The sequence below is a fragment of the Notothenia coriiceps genome, unplaced genomic scaffold (genome assembly GCF_000735185.1).
Source record: "Notothenia coriiceps isolate Sejong01 unplaced genomic scaffold, NC01 NC01_scaffold00000497, whole genome shotgun sequence".
NCBI classification, from domain to species: domain Eukaryota; kingdom Metazoa; phylum Chordata; class Actinopteri; order Perciformes; family Nototheniidae; genus Notothenia; species Notothenia coriiceps.
Window position 1 is genome coordinate 373,715 of NW_011333198.1, and position 16,559 is coordinate 390,273.

The window sequence follows — 16,559 nt, forward strand, 5'->3', positions numbered from 1 at the left end:
TTCCCCATTCTTTACTGACGTCAATTGGCTCGTGGATTTTGAGAATGTATAAAATAAAATAATAAACATTTTCAATGACTTTTTTTTATTAGTAATGTCATTTTCTTACATGAGAAAATTACTTCTTCTTTTTGAAACATTAATGTTTCAAACATAGCAAAGAGGATCCACATCATATTACATTTAGGCTAGTTCATGAATGCGCATTTACAGCATCACTGAGAGCCAGACAGGAATCATAGAAAGCTGCATTACACATAACTAAACTCTTAGTTTAGTTACGTGCAATGCAGTCGTTCTGACTTTCTCCCTCTCTCTCCCTCTCCCTCTCTCTGTCTCTGACGCGGGGGGGCCCTCTTAAATAAACTTTGGAGTCACTGCATGGGGGGGGGGGGCGGGGGTGGGTAGTAGAGACAGAGAGACAGCAGGGCTGAAGTCATCAGCCGGCCGGCAGGAGGGGAGTGAATGGGTCTTGCACGCAAAGCAGAAAAGCGCTGAAACTGCGGAGATTTACTTTGGTTCAGTTGCCTGCAGCCGACAGCGAGCGAGAGGAGGTGTGTGTTTGACATCCAGAAGAACTACAACATTCTTCAACTGTTTTTATTACTAGTTTAAGTCCAGTTGTTGCTTTTACTTTTGTGCTTATGATGCTGGGATGAAGCCGAGAGCCTGAGCGCGCCTGGCACCTAAAGGTATCCACACACCGGGACGCACGGCGCATCTCCCCTCAGAGAGACAGGGACGATTTGAAGAATTTGGAGTTCTGCACATGGATATGATATCTTAAACTTTTTGACAGTCATGATTATTATAAATAATCATTTAGTTAATCTTTTCGACCTTAACTAATGATTGGTTTTGCTTTACTCCTGGATGAGAATTTTGGCGTGTTTGTTTCTTGTTTTATTGGAAGGCATGTTCTTTACCACAGCACGGATAACGGATCCCTGACTCCGTCTGGCTTTCTCGGCACATATGAAGATACCGTCCAGGATGTTACAGTCTAAGCGGCCCAGGCATCTTTGGGCCGTACACTACCATCACCACATATCACCAGCACATAGCTGGGGGTCCTACTGTTTCTAGGAATTACCTATCCTCCACACTCTGCCACTGTCAGTGGGAAGAAAACGGAAACTCATCCAATAAGTGACTTGGTAACATTAATATTGGCTTTACGAGTCTCATCTCTGGGCTACTATGCAATTACAACTGATCTCCTTTGTTTTGATCATCTTGCACTGCATGGATTACACTGGATGTCAGCAGCACAGCAGCTCCAGGCACCGGCAACATAAACGTGAGTACGGCAAAGTAAAGTAGGCAAGGTGCTGCCCTGCTGAGTGTATTCGTTTGTTTCATTAAGGAATGTATTAGGTTATTCTACTCAAAGATGTTTCAATTCACAAAACAAACTCTATTCCACATATTGTGCTATTGAAGAAGCGAAACCAATATATATATTTTTAAATATCTCCCTGGAATTTTAAGTTTCTTATCAAAATAAATCGCAGTTATTTCTGTTGATAATTTATTCTCCATTATATAATAACAAAATCAAATGTCACATTTAAACTCATTGTTGGCACATTACCACAGTGCTTGTGCCAGTTTCCAATGTTATAATTGATTATAGATAAGATATTCATATTAAAACACATTTCCACACTCCCAACTCTACATTTCTGCATTATGACGTTTATGCCCTCCAATGTATGATATCGCTGTTGTGGGAGTTATTCTTACATTGGTTGATGAAAATCCAGCCAATTAGCGCATTCATTTCCAGGTCCTTTCACGATACCTTCCGTAATTTCACGATTGTTAGTCGACTTTGAGTTGTTACTATTTGCTTGATACCTTGATTAAATGAATTAATAGTGCCTGTCACCTGAAGCCTGTGGCCGCTTCTCTTTGCGTATAGTCTCCTGGTTCCCGTCGCTCTCTAGCGGCCAGAGCAGCAGACTTCAGGCCGGCAGGGAGCTGCATGACCCGGGCGTTAGACCTGATCACTGTTCGAATAGACACTGCCAACCTCCACATCCTTAGTGAAATAACCTCGTTAAATGTATTGGAGGTGAGGGTTGTTCTGATGTTGGATAACATTGTGTGAGATTTATGCCAGTCAGAAAATCCCAATTTAAAATCTTGTTCTAATGAATTTGTAATATCTGAGTCGGTGAAAATTTGACAGCTGAGGCTCTCTAGAAAGCAGAGATGTTCCATGCTGAAAAAACTCTGAAGTCTAGTGGTATTTCATCTCCCATATATCTGCCCGAGGTCCAACATTATGTCTCATCCCTTGAGCTATTGCCAGCCATTTTCCATGACACAATGAAATAAGTAATAATAAAGTATATGTTTCTATCCGTCCTACGCACACGTTATCACTGAGGGTCTCCAGATGTGCTCAGTGACTAAGTCTGTTAGAGAAGAGCAGTGACAACTGGAATATTCCATGTATCGCTTGCCAGCGTGCTGAAGACTGTCAGTGATCTACAATAATAGACCTTCGGAGTGATGTTGTTATACCTTCCACCTTGAGCTGAATCCTCCCTCTACATCCCTTTACATTTGATCATAGAGTTCAGATCTGTAGTCTAGACCAGTTGTGAGTTGTAATTTCTTCTTTCATGACCACCAAAGTGGAAATCAAAAAAAAAGAGGGAGTGTGGGGTTAACTGTGTGTTTATTGTGTCGTTTTAAAGGGGTCCTGGGGTTACTTTTGCTCTTGGCCGATCTGTTCAAGTTTTGGTCAGACATAAAGAACAATTTATTGTTCAACAGGTTGAAAAAGCCATTATAGATTGTTGTTTAAACCGCAGCAAGATGACAAATAATGAAACCAGACACCAGTTGTATTAATAAAAGACAGGGGACCTTTCCTGTTGGAATTATTCTCACTTAAATGTGTGTTTTGCCAATGTAAGATTGAAATGTTGTAGAGTCTGCTGTATATCCTACAGTTTATACATTTCCCTTTTGAATGTTTATTTTCCCCTAAACAACATTAAAGAGCCTCTCAACACAGTGTGAGTGAGAGGGGGCAGGAGGGTCTACTGAAAGTACTCGAGCCCTCAGTTTCTTGAATAATGTCCTCAGACCAAAAACAGTGTCAGCAGCATCATTTTTGTGAAACTGACATTTAAAAAAAATAGTATCAATTGGTTTTTGGACAAAATCGGATTGTGAAAATGTGTTTCATGGACTGAAAAAGGATTTTACTCAGTTTGTGAGAGGGCAGCATTAATTAATTTCAGTTTTGTCAAGTTCTACAGTAAGAAGAAATCTTCTGCTTCTCTAGCCTCACCTAGTAGCCATTCATTGAAATATTTTACAAATAATCCAAACTTCCTCAGAGGATGCAGATATCTTACACTTCCAGAGACATCAGGGAGGATGGAAGGATTAGTTGGTAAGGGGTGAATGAGTTCACACTTCAGAGGGAAACAAGGGGGTAAGAGTGAGTTGGGAGTCAATGACCATTGAGTCAACGGGCCAAAACTACCAAGCAGAGACTCAACCCGCGCACCCAGCTTCCTGTCTGTGACAATGCATCCAAAATATATAGTTTATGAGATTACTCCAGTGGGGGATGAAAATGCACTGATTGGAAGCTAAATATATGATAATAAAGTCAAGGAAGTTAAGTGTGCCACATGATGCACCTCTATAAAGAGGTACACATTCAAGGAAATTCATGTCAGTTCTATTTTGTTGCACAGTTCTATTTTCTCCATGAACCATCTGTGTTTGTGTGTGTGAAGGCATGTGAATGTGTTTATTCATATGTGACTTTGTTGGTATGTTGTGCAAGTCCATCTGAGGTTTTGTCGGTGCAAGTGCGAGGGCAAGGCCAAATTCCTGTGTCTTAAGACTTCTGTGAATAAGGGAAGGTTGGCAGGAACACATGTGGGCAAATGGACAGCAGTTGTAAAGATTTCCGAGATATTTCAAACAAAGTATCCATGATCTATGGTAAACTGGCAGCCAAACCCCCAATTTAGAGTAGGGAGAGGGCGCAGCTTAAAGGCAGTGGCAGGAGATGCCAAGGCTGGAGAGGAAAAACAATTCTTTAGACGTTTCCAGGGGTAGCGTTTGATTTTCCTATCATGTGTTACTACTGCAACATTTCCCAATCAATGCCTTTCGGAATGGAGTACCAATGCAGCATGGTTATCATGTCCTATAAACAAGTCGGTTACAAAATGTTTGTCCCATAAAGAAAGGTTCAAAATGATCTTTCCCAGAGGCTAAAAACTCAACAATGGTGTGTTCAACCCATTACCTCAATCAAGTAGCTTGCGGTTGTTTGTCAGCAGGTTTATGGTAGAACTGCTGGCCACATTTTCATAAGAAATGTTGGAAGAGTATAATATGTGCAAATGAAGAATCCATTACATTTTGGAGCAGATCCAAATCCCGTGTTGGACAAACACATTTTCTTTCACATTTATTTACACTATGAAATAAGGCAATCGGCGGAGGTCTGCGCTCTCAGTGTACACTATTATTTTCCTCATGAGAACAGTTATACGGAAACAGTAAAAAGCTAACAGTGTCCAACCTGAACTACCAAACATTGTGGAGCCTGATATGTATTTTGTGGTTTTAATTTTATACATCCCCATCCAACTGCCCAATCCCTCTTTGTTACTGTTTTTGTCCACTAAGTGCAATCAGATACTGAAAAGCGTGATATACAAGCTTTTCCAGGATACTGACTGTAAGAAATCAAAAATAGTACGTGACAAATTGTCAACATGTAATTAAAATGATTTAAACATACAACCAGAGCTTTCATCCGTGGATGACAAATACTGGTAAGTTATCCCACAAATTAGTGTAGAGTGGGGGATACAAACCCTACTATGAAATATATCAACATGAACTAAACACTACAGTACTTGAGTACATAAACAGGGTTGTAAACAAGGTATAAATAGCTGTCATTTGCACTGTGCTGACACAGTATACAATTGGTGATTAGTCCATGTAATTATACCATGTATCCACGATAGTTTACTTTTTGTTTGACCTTTGTTCTCATTTTTGGGAAAAATATGACACAGCAACTTTAACAAACTTAAGTTTTAATGGGATTTTAAGAACAAATCACTGTTTCCTTGTTCGAAAAAGATTTTCAGGAATAGCGCCTGAAATACAACATTAAAAAGCGTTTTTATTTTCTTACTTATTCTAATTAGGAACTGGTTTATGCCGGATAAGCCTACAGAACATTCCACACCCTGGATGAGTGAGATGAGATATTAAATACTTTAAAGAAAATCAAGCACTAATGGTTCACGTTTTGGTATTGCATAACAGTGGCTGGTTTAATAGAATAAAAAGTCAGAAAAAGCTGAATCTAGTCAAAAGTTACTTTTACAATTTGGTGTTTTATTGTCTAGGGCCTTAAATGGGTCTCTTGGGACTTAATTTAGCTGAAAATATGACGACAGTGGATATATTTATTCCTTGAATGTTTTAATGCCAAATGAATAACAGATGTACAGAGAGGCTACCTGAAGGTTACTGTTTCCATTCTTCACACCAAAAGAAAGATACACTATGAGCTTTGAACAAGAGGGAGGCTGGTATTCCAAACAAAGTGCCCAAGGTTCAAGGTTCTTGAACTGGGGCATTGTGGCTTATCAAATGTTGTGATATGCATATCTGACAAGCTAACCATCAGGGTAAATTCTAATCCGAAATTCCCCCAAAGTAACCATGTGAAAGTCATACTTAAACATCCCCCTGCTCCTGTCAACAGAGATCTCTGGTGTGAGCTCGGGGTGCCAGCAGGGTGGCTGTCTGACCTGCTCTGACTACAATGGCTGCCTGTCCTGCAAGCCACGCTTCTTCATGCATTTGGAGAGGATTGGGATGAAGCAGATCGGCGTGTGCATGACTTCCTGTCCTCCGGGCTTTTACGGCACACGATCCCCAGAAAGAAACACCTGCACAAGTAAGCCAAGATCAGTGATCGTCTATTTGTGTAGCAGAATATTAATGGAAATATTGCCATTGCATGTTCCCAAATTAAATGAACAAAGTTTATAGGTATGGTATAAGTAGATTTCAGTGTACAGTAAATGTCCTCTGAATGGAAAGGCATTTAGATTATTCATGTATCATAACAAACACACACAGAAAAGTAGCTCAAGCTTGTTTGGAGTAAAATGTGGCCTCTTCAAAGCGTGTTTTACTTACATGTTACAAGAAGTGTATATTCGCCCTTTCCTTCTTCGCAAGCATCAGTTTAACGTCATGCTTGTAAAATATGTCATTATGTATACATAAAGTATTTACTTAAATAACTTGATACCTTCTAAGTATGTTTCCTTTCCAAGTGTTGCTTTGCTTAAAATCATGTGCCCACCTTGTATGATATCAATCTGACTGCAGTGGCCTATATTCCCGACTGTATTCCCAGTGAGACAAACACACACACGCACACTGACGACCTGTATATTTAACTCGCAGGACACACATGATAACTTGTAGAGTTTAAATAAACGCTGGCGGTGGGTCTGTGTTTCTCTGTTAGAGTGCAGGTCGGACTGTGAGTCCTGCTTCCACAAGACCTTCTGCACACACTGCCGAGCAGGATTCTACCTTCAACAGGGCAAGTGCCAGGAGAACTGCCCCGAAGGGATGGTGCGGAACGAAGCACAGAGGGAGTGTGTTTACAGTGAGTGCATTTATCAGAGACAGGGATAAAACGCAGGGTTTTGTCTTTTATTTAATCTTACTTAGCTTGTGGTTATCCCACATTAGCCATGCAGAGTTTACCAAACAAATCTGACTTTGGAATGAAGACCACGTAAAAGATGCTATGCGTTATATTTGGCCGCTATGTTCACAGATGGATTACTGTGCTGTTGTGTTTGTAGGATGCCCTGCAGAGTGTGAGGTGTGTGTGAGCAGTGACACATGCACACGGTGCCGGCCCAGCCTGTACCAGCTCAGCGGGAGGTGCCACCATGTCTGTCCAGAGGACTACGAGCCCAATGACAAACTCATGGAGTGCACACCACAAGGTGAGTCCAGGTTCTGTGTAAGTGGATGGACTCACCTAAGATGCCATTTTATGTCCACTGAGAAACACTTCCTCATCCTCACTTCTTCATCTCCATTTCTTCCCCTGTCAGTGCACTGCGAGGTGGGTGAGTGGAGCGAGTGGAGCCCCTGCTCTCGCTCCGGGAGAACCTGTGGGTTCAAGCGGGGCCAAGAGACCCGCACACGGCAGGTCCTCCAGTACCCATCGCCCTTTGGCAATCCCTGCCCTGAGATCTCTGAGATCAACGAGTGCCTGCTCAAGAGGAGGAAATGCCCAGGTAAAGAAAACAGAATGTCCGAATCTGCAGTCAGATTCTCTTGGCACCATTGCTAAGTCCTTCTCCTTCACGTCTTTCCTTGACCTCATAACGTTTTCCGTGGAGGTCACCAGGGAAAAGTGGTTAGGAAAACGTACAAGATTTGTTTCTTTTTTTTACTATTCGACCACAGCCATTGTCTATTGTAGCTGCTGTTGAACCATCACACTGGCTGCCAGTATTGTATTTGTGACACATGGCACGATTTCTATGAATTCCAGACCTTGCTGCTTCAGCTTGTACAATCAGAGCTGGTCGGTCTTCCGCTCAGGACTACGACTGTTTACTCAGAGGATTGCCATTGTGGTTAGAGTGAGGACAGTGGGGGGAACACACATGTGTGATGTTGCAATGGGTATGTTGTGTGTTTTCCCACGAGGCCTCTTTGGATTTTTAAACAGTCAATCCCCTTTCTCTGCTCCTAGTAAACAGGGAATAGCGTGATCGTATATAATGAAGAGGGTGAAAACTGCTTTCAGACTGGCACGTCTCTTTATAAACCCCGATTCTGTGGCGCATTTAAAACCACTTTGTGTTATGTGTGTTCTGTGTGTGTGGTTACCAGGCTGGATGGCGACCACGGCTGGTTGTTTTTTAGCCTGGGCTCTGCAGTGTTAAATGATAGATTGCAGCCATGGTAGGAGGCTGAGATCCAGCCCCCTTGGGCCTCACACTTACAGAACAAACTGTGTGTGTGTGTGTGTGTGTGTGTGTGTGTGTGTGTGTGTGTGTGTGTGTGTGTGTGTGTGTGTGTGTGTGTGTGTGTGTGTGTGTGTGTGTGTGTGTGTGTGTGTGTGCGTGTGCGTGTGCGTGTGTGTGTGAGTGTGCGCCTGTGCGTGTGCGTGTGCGTGTGTGTGTGCGTGTGCGTGTTTCTGTGCATGTGTGTGTCTGTGTATGTGTGATGCAGCAGAAAAGCAGTTGACTCTGGAGCAGAAAAAGCCAGCTCAACATCAACATCCTCCCCCTGGGAGGCACGCGGCGACCAGGGGATCAGTATTGGTTTATCCCCACAGCTGCCAATACACACACACACACACCAACAAATGCACACACATATCCAGATCCCTGTCTCTTTCAGACAAATGCACAAACACACACACACGCACACGCACACAGATACACACACATACCATCTCTGTGTCACTAAAATAACTACACAGCCGTTGCACTTGGTGGTAATTTGTGAAGGGAGTCAACTGGGTAGACGTGATCTCTAACGCAGACTGCAAAATGTGCCCTCTGTCACCCCCTGCTATCCCTCTCTCTCACTTTCTTTCTGTATCTCTCTGCTGATCCATTCCCTCATCCTCGTCCCTTCCACACACACACACACACACACACACACACACACACACACACACACACACACACACACACACACACACACACACACACACACACACACACACACACACACACACACACACACACACACACACACACACACTCCCTACCACACCAAAGAAAACACAGACCCCCATATAAGCTCTCTGTTGGCGCTCCCAGTCAGCCAGGTCGGGGCCGGGACTTTAGTGTGGAGTCGACAGCTCTGTTGATCTAGCCTGAGCATGGGGAGAGGAGGGGGTACAGAGAGAAGGGAGGTTAATTGAAAGTAAGAATGAATGAAAGAAAGGAAGAAAGAGAGTCATCTGTCTTTCACATTATTATAAATATCAATGTTGCCTGTGCTTCTGATTACCCAGTTGCCCTTGCTCCAAGAGCATCCGCAGTGAATGAGAGCTAATGATCTGCTTCGGCGCGTCTTCTCCTCTGTGTTTACGTTCTGCACACGCTAGGGGTCAGTGGTCCGACCTCAGAGAGCCCCCGGTAATCCTTCAGCAGCCCTTAGACACTGATACATCCTCCTCCTCCTTTTCTTTTGCACTTTCTCCTTTTGCACTTTCTCCTTTTGCCGTATCCTTCCCCTCTATCCCGCCTCCTGCACTTACTCCTCCAAAGGTACATCTGCTAAGTCTTTCCAAATATGTCTGCCCCTAACTAATTAAATCAATGTTTCTTGAATGATGTTCAGTTTGACCTAGTGGGAAATAGAATAGTTTTCTTTCTAATTGTTAGATGACAGAATACCACATTCAAGTTTTTTCAATCTGTCTGTCTATTAACTATGAAACTTGAGACAGCTAGGGGATTAGTTTAGTTAAGCACAAAGACTTAAAGAAGGAGCAAACAGCTAGCTTGTTGTTGATTATTAATTACATTGCAGATATCTCTTCAGAAAAGTTGTAAAACGGTTGGAAACACGCTGACATATTCAGGCTGAGATTCAGAAACTTGGCTCTGCTCCTCTGCTATCGGCGGCCAGAGATTACGAATGTTTACACACACATCCTCATCTGCGCCGCCGTCAATTTAACTCTGGCTAATTTGTGCTTCGATCGCCCTGCTGTTCCCCTCTCTATCTCTGTGGCTGAATAGAGTGCGTGCCCTCTGCAAACCTTAGCCCCCTTTAGCTCCCACAGACCTATTACACATACAGATATATACAGTGAGGAAAGAAAGCAAGTCAGTATTGGGGGGTCAGACACACACACTCACTGGCAAAAAGCCCCCCTCCCACCCCCATGAGATCCTGGCGGCCATGCGGCCATGCGGCAGGCATTCCACTTGTGGGACAGCCCATAGCCTTTAATCCCAGCCTGGCTCCCGCCAAAAGCTCCCCGGACGACAGCACGCCTGCCACGGAGGATATGCCACACTAAAATACACAGTGCTCCTCCAACCGCACACACACGTGCACACACACACTTCCCCTTACCCTCCATGCCCATCCGCTCTCTAATTTGATTTCCTACACTCACATTGTTCGTTTAATACTCTCACTGGATTGTCATTCATCTCTTCTACTGCTCTCTTTCTCTCTCCATGTCTCTTTCACTGCACACACACACACGCACACGCACACACACACACACACACACACACACACACACACACACACACACACACACACACACACACACACACACACACACACACACACACAGCGTGCAGTGTCCCACCCAGTGAAGCCCCTCTTTGCGCTCTCAGTACAGTTTACTGACTCCTGTCCTTTATTAATACATTGCAACAGATATCCAGCAGTCACATTACAGCCAAATACAATTCAGCAGGTCCCACTTGAGGCTGTGTTTACACTGTGCAGCTTACTAGGGAGAAACGTGAAAAAGAGAACACATTTCTGTATACATTTCCCTTCCTTAACAAAACATTTTAGCAAAATGTTTTCCACTTGTAAAGATGAAAAATATTTCTCATCTGTGTACTGATCGCTGTAATTATATGTTGACCTATTGGTCATAATACATGATTTGCAATGTCTTTTGTCTTGGTAAAAATCCTAAAATCTTAAGTGGAGCATATATACCCATTATTTGTGTTGTTTATTTTTGGTCACTTTTATGAGCTTTTGCCAGACAACAAAATAGACAGTGTTCAAGGGTTAAAGGGTTGTTAATAGTAACAACTGAAACTACATTAAAGGAGTAGTTTTTCGTTTTAGAAATATGTCTATTTATCATCTTCCTTTCAAAACTCACTTATTATATCTCTGTTTTTGTATTTAGAACACAAACAGAAACATAATAGCCACATTTGATGTTATTAGGGGACTTTTCTTTTCCAGGATGTTAGTGGAGATATTAGGAAGGTAGCAAATAAACAGTTACAGCAATAACTGTGTGATGGTCGACTGTTGTTTTGGACTGAACCATGCTTGGCTAAAATATGACAAACTAGAGACCATTGCAACGTTGTCTACCTTGCTCGGAACAACGGCCATTTTTGTACTCAACCTTAATTTTGATCTCAATTACACAACTGTAAAGTTTCATGAGTATGATGGATGTCAGCACTTCAAAGTAATATCCCAAACACAATAATATTACTTGAAGAATCACATATTTAGTTTGGTACCACTTTGCAGTAGCAATGCATCTCCTCCAAACTGAATGACCTTTCATCACACAGTTAACATAATGTGCAGATGTAATGTCCTAAAATGCATTGCCTACATTACCATAAGAGTAAGTGATACGTTACAAAATGAATAAACAATTACAATTATTTGAGGGTAAAACCTACTGGCCATGAATATGTTGAATATTCAAAAAACAAATCTGTATGTTTGAAGTGCTTTTGCATTCTTACAGCATATTGTTCGGCCAAAACAGGACTTAATCCTTGTGATGTCCTCAATGCTCTCCTAAGAGCCTTTCTCTTTTTTTACTGAAGCTGTTTCACTGCTGGTACAGGTTCCAGGGTTTAGTTATAGGAGATGTCCGTGTTTTGTCCCCAAAGCCAACCTTTCAAACACTGCCAGTCAGACCTTATTCATTAAAACATGGCTTTTGAAGAATGTACTAAATGTGTGTTGAAAATGTTTCAAAACCTCTAAAGGTGTCTCATTTTGAGACCATTACACACATGTCATTACACAGTTTACAAAGCGGCCATCAGAAAATGTTCCAACTAACCAAACGCAGGTTGGGTTTGATAAACACTCTCCTAATCATCTCAACACTGGCATGGATTAGGTTTCTCCTCTGGCTCGACAAAAGCACAGGGGCTACAGAATGACTAATCCACTGAACTTGTAAATAGTTGTAAATGGTGTCAGGACAGAGAAAACAATGAGAGCGAAGGGGACTTCCTGTGTTTATAGAGGACGGAGGGCAGACCCCGTATGAGTCAATGCACCAGATTAATCCATCCGTCCATCCGTCCATCCATCCATCCATCCATCCATGCATCCATCTAGCTTGAATTACTTTTTACTTACTCTCACTGTCTTGCAATTGAACCACGTTCACATTATGCAATCCTCTTTAGAGGTTAAACACAGTGGGCACTGGGCAGGTAGAGAATGTGTGGGTCAGATACGCACCCTGGTTCACCCAGAGCCCGGCTTGATTAATGGACTGACAGTGAGGGAGAGGATGAACGTATAGGGGCCAAACAGTAGAGAGACAGAGAGAGATCTCTTTCTCTCCCTCCCTTTATCTGTCTTTCTCTCTCTCCCTGTCCCTCTCCCTCCCTGTCTGTGCCTACTGCCGACTTCAGCAGTTTCACAATCCCCAACTGGCCGGCCAAACAGCCAAGCAGGCTGTGCTGCTCCGTTCCACTCACACATGAACAGCAGCAGTGCAACAACAGGAAAGGGCCTCCTCTGCTTTTCACTTGCAGGTCCTGTCTCCAACCTCCCTGGGGCTGGATCTTGTTATTATCATTAATAACTGTAGCTCGAGCAGAGATAAACCTTCAGCATTCCAAAACTCTCCGTTTTGTTTATGAGATGGTGTTGCAAGAGCAGATAAATTGGGGGGTTTATTTAAAGGTTTTCTATTTTGGACAAAGGGCTGCTCATCACAGGCAGGGGGCTGCAGTCTGTGGATAAAGACTGGCATCTAGTGGTGAAAACAGAGCACTGCAGTAACTAGTGTTGCACACTGATATTTGTTTGTAGTTCACTCTCACCTAAGTCTTGCTACTTTTTTATACATATATGGTGGTTTTCATAACTTAGATTCTGATGCAAGGATCAACTAAGTCTCTGAATCCCAGTTACTAGTGTTTGTCTGACAAAAATCAACAGCAGTAAGCTAGGTTGAGCTTAAAGGTTAAAGCTTTGCTATTTTTAGCCACAGCATAATACAAATGTTTTCAAAATAGAACTGGGCTTCAGACATTGGGCCTGAATGTTACAAGACTGAATTTGCAAGTGGCAAATGTAAAACAACCGGTATGGTTTGACCCTAACCCTAACCCTATTTTACAAGGTTTTTTTCCAACATTCTTTATGAATTCATTTTTAGTAGGAAAAGATTCCGTAAAACATTAATGAACTGAATACTGATAAGGGAATCTGCTTTACTAAAATGTTGTTTTTTTATGTTCTTTATCTCCCAGGTGAAAGGAGGAAGAATGAGCGAAAAGAACGGAGGAATCGCAACAACCGTAAAGATAAGGAGAACCCAGGGGGGCGACGAGAGAGAAAAATAGAAAGGGAGCGTGAGAGGGAGACAGGTGAACGTGAGGACTCTGATATCAGGAACAAAACGGAGCACAGGCGTCGGCGAGGCCATGAAACAGACCCAGTTACGCCTGCAGTTGGACTCGTACAGTAGTGCGATGGACAGAGCGCCCTCCCAACCTCCTCCTGTCATCCTCCACTTCTAACTTCTCCAAAACTCCCTCATCCTCACCCACTGTTAACCCCCCTCGACCCCTCTCTGCAGGGGTGTTGCTGCTACCTGTATGATTTGAATATAATGTTTATGCACAAGCGGGATGGGGCACATTCAGCCACAAGGCTAGGGGCCACGATGGACTTTAAGAAGTCATTTTTTCTACCCTGTAGCCGCTACTACTCCTTCACTTCTACCACTGAGAGTGTCTGATGAAAGGTGCAGGAGAGACTGCTGAGACGAAGTGAGAAATGTCTGTGACTGTGGAGGACTGGTGGACAGAAAGACAGATGAACAGAGAGACTAAGACGTTATACTATGTGCTTGTTGATATGGTTATTTAATGGGGCCCTGGTACAACATTGCGCGTCATGGTTTTTGAATGTAGATTTTGCAACATTATGTAGAGCAATTGTTTATTATTGTTGTTCCTGTTCTTTAGATCTCTTTACTTTATTTTATTTGGTGCAGAATTTGTAAAGAAAAAAATAAAAGTGTGTTTGCAATTGCCATCTTGTGACATCTTCATAATCACAACAAATGTCAGATGTAGGAGGTCCTGCATGCTGTGAACCAAAGTCAATAAATAAAAAATAAAAACATTAACATCAAGCTTGTAAATAAGTGATCAATCTTATCTACCATTGGTTTTTCTTTTTGTGTAAATCCAATATGTGCTCTCAGTAAAGCTCCTTGACTAGGAACCGAAAGCACCTGTATGTCAAATAAAACTATAATGGGTTTGTACCGGTGTTCTTCCTTCTTGTGCAATCCACTTAAGGTTGCTTTAAACCCTCAGACTAAATGCAAAGGGAACTCCGTATGCAGCTATATTTAGCTCTTTCGGGTGAAAGCTTTAGCAGTGTTACATACTGTCACACCTGAAGACTTGCTTTAGACAGCGACATCTGCCAGAGGAAATATGTATACAGCTAACAAGAAATAAGGTTTTGTCCATTGCAGTGGGAAGCTTCCCCATTTTACACTTCACTGTTCTAGAATCTATTTGGTGTTTCTTATGCACATATTGTGAATACGGCTTCATGCAGGACTTATAAACCATACAAAAGTTCACAATAATGATTATTTTGCAGGGACTATAGGCCTCCTATTTTCTGAAAACTACCATCATGTAGTTCATTTATATCAAAATACATATTTTCCATTTAAATGATTCTAGTGTTCAGTTGGTTTAAATTACTACCTTTTTATTAAGTAAATTAGTGCATTTGAACATATATCTTAAGTATTTCAGTGCCTAGACGGAGTGTGTGTCATGAAAACTAAGCAAAATTAAGGTCAGCCTTTCAGTTGTACAATGTAAAGCCAAATACTATTGTTAAACAAAAACAAGGAATCATTTTTTAAAGCTAAGCTTAAACTTTATTTATGGAGTGAGTATTTTGTTCATCAGTAACATCCAGTAGCATCAACAGGCATGATGACAGTATTTCCTCCTCATTCCTTATGCAGAGAAATCCCCATTAATACAGGCTGTACATGGAAATACATGAATTTTCGTTAAAATTTCACATTTGCTAAATATAGTTAATTCACGGACAATAATCATAGTGCAAGAAAGCCATGTTTAAGAAGGTAAGAGAAAATAATACATTGGTACACTGGTTAACACCAGGATTGCTGAATCAAGAAAATTCTACTGTCAAAACGAAAACAAAAAGGGGAAACACTGTGATTTTCAGTTTTACCCAGATGGCTTTAGGTAGGATGGAACAAATGATCAATCACAACTGCTGCTTTTTTTTTTTTTTTTTACAATATAATGCTCCCTGTTCACTTCATGTTAGCCACGAAATCCTCGCCCTTCTTGATAGAAGCCTTCAGCTCAGTCATGGCTTCAACGACCAGCTGCTCCTCGAAGGCGGTCAGCTTGCCCAGTCCAAGGTTCTTCTCGATGCCGCTCTTCCCCAGAAGAAGAGGTGTGGAGAAGTACTTGCACTCTGTCTCCTCAGACCTGACATACCCACATTCCACCACACCCTCCTTTCCATTCATGGCGTCCAGGACGGAGAAGGTGAAGCGGGCTCCAGCATAAGCCATGGACAGGGTAGCAGAACCGGCTCCAGCCTTGGCCTTCACCACCTCAGTGCCGGCCTCCTGGATCCTGGCTGTCAGAGCAGCGAGCTGGTCAGCAGGGAACTCGACCTTTGGTGTGCACTGGGAGATGAGGGGAATGATCGTCTTCCCAGCATGACCTCCAATGACTGGTACGTTGACACGAGCTGGGTCAAGACCTTTGAGCTCTGCCACGAAGGCGTTGGCTCTGACAATGTCCAAGGTTGTGACACCAAACATTCTGTTGGGGTTGTAAACTCCATATTTCTTCATGACCTCTGATGCAATGGGGATGGTGGAATTGACAGGGTTAGCAATAATGCAGATCATAGCCTCGGGGCAGTTGCGGGCACAGGCATCGGCCAAGGTGGCTACAATGGTGGCGTTGGTGTTGAAGAGATCATCACGGGTCATGCCGGGTTTTCTGGGCACACCGGCGGGGATGACCACGACGTCGCAGCCTTGAAGAGCAGCATCCAGCTGATCGGGGCCCATGTGGCCGGTCACATTGGCCCTTGTCTCGATGTGGCTGAGATCTGCGGCCACGCCGGGGGTATGGGCAATATCAAACAGAGAGAGGTGGCTCACCAAGGGGCTGTTCTTCAGCAGCAGAGAGAGTGGCTGGCCTATGCCTCCGGACGCCCCCAGCACTGCAACCTTGGCGTTGTTCTGCGTAGAGGTAGAAAGGCTCCGAGCCAGGCTCACGGTAGGTCTCACAGCACGGGCAAACATATTGTTTGTTAGTTCTCTGCTTACTTTGGTGGAAAATAAAAATACTTGGCGAGCCCTTCTTCTGTGTGACACCAACGTCCTCTAGCCACGAGTGAACAGGAAGCACAGCAAACTGTCATGCGTAGAATATAAGGGTCGTACCATTTTACGTCACAGTACGTCAGCACGT

The 16,559-nt window shown here is 42.9% G+C and overlaps 2 protein-coding genes across 2 annotated transcripts; one reads left to right on the forward strand and one right to left on the reverse strand.

Moving 5' to 3' along the window:
* The first annotated feature begins 467 nt into the window (after positions 1-467).
* Positions 468-14,317, forward strand: rspo3 (R-spondin 3). The gene is made up of 6 exons (XM_010782436.1): positions 468-1,300; positions 5,774-5,968; positions 6,551-6,694; positions 6,897-7,043; positions 7,155-7,340; positions 13,305-14,317. The coding sequence occupies exons 1-6, from the start codon at positions 1,201-1,203 to the stop codon at positions 13,520-13,522; spliced, it is 990 nt and encodes a 329-aa protein (XP_010780738.1). The 5' UTR covers positions 468-1,200; the 3' UTR covers positions 13,523-14,317.
* Positions 14,318-14,942: 625 nt separating this feature from the next.
* mdh2 (malate dehydrogenase 2, NAD (mitochondrial)) lies at positions 14,943-16,493 on the reverse strand. The gene has a single exon (XM_010782447.1). The coding sequence runs from the start codon at positions 16,388-16,390 to the stop codon at positions 15,377-15,379; it is 1,014 nt and encodes a 337-aa protein (XP_010780749.1). The 5' UTR covers positions 16,391-16,493; the 3' UTR covers positions 14,943-15,376.
* Positions 16,494-16,559: the final 66 nt, after the last annotated feature.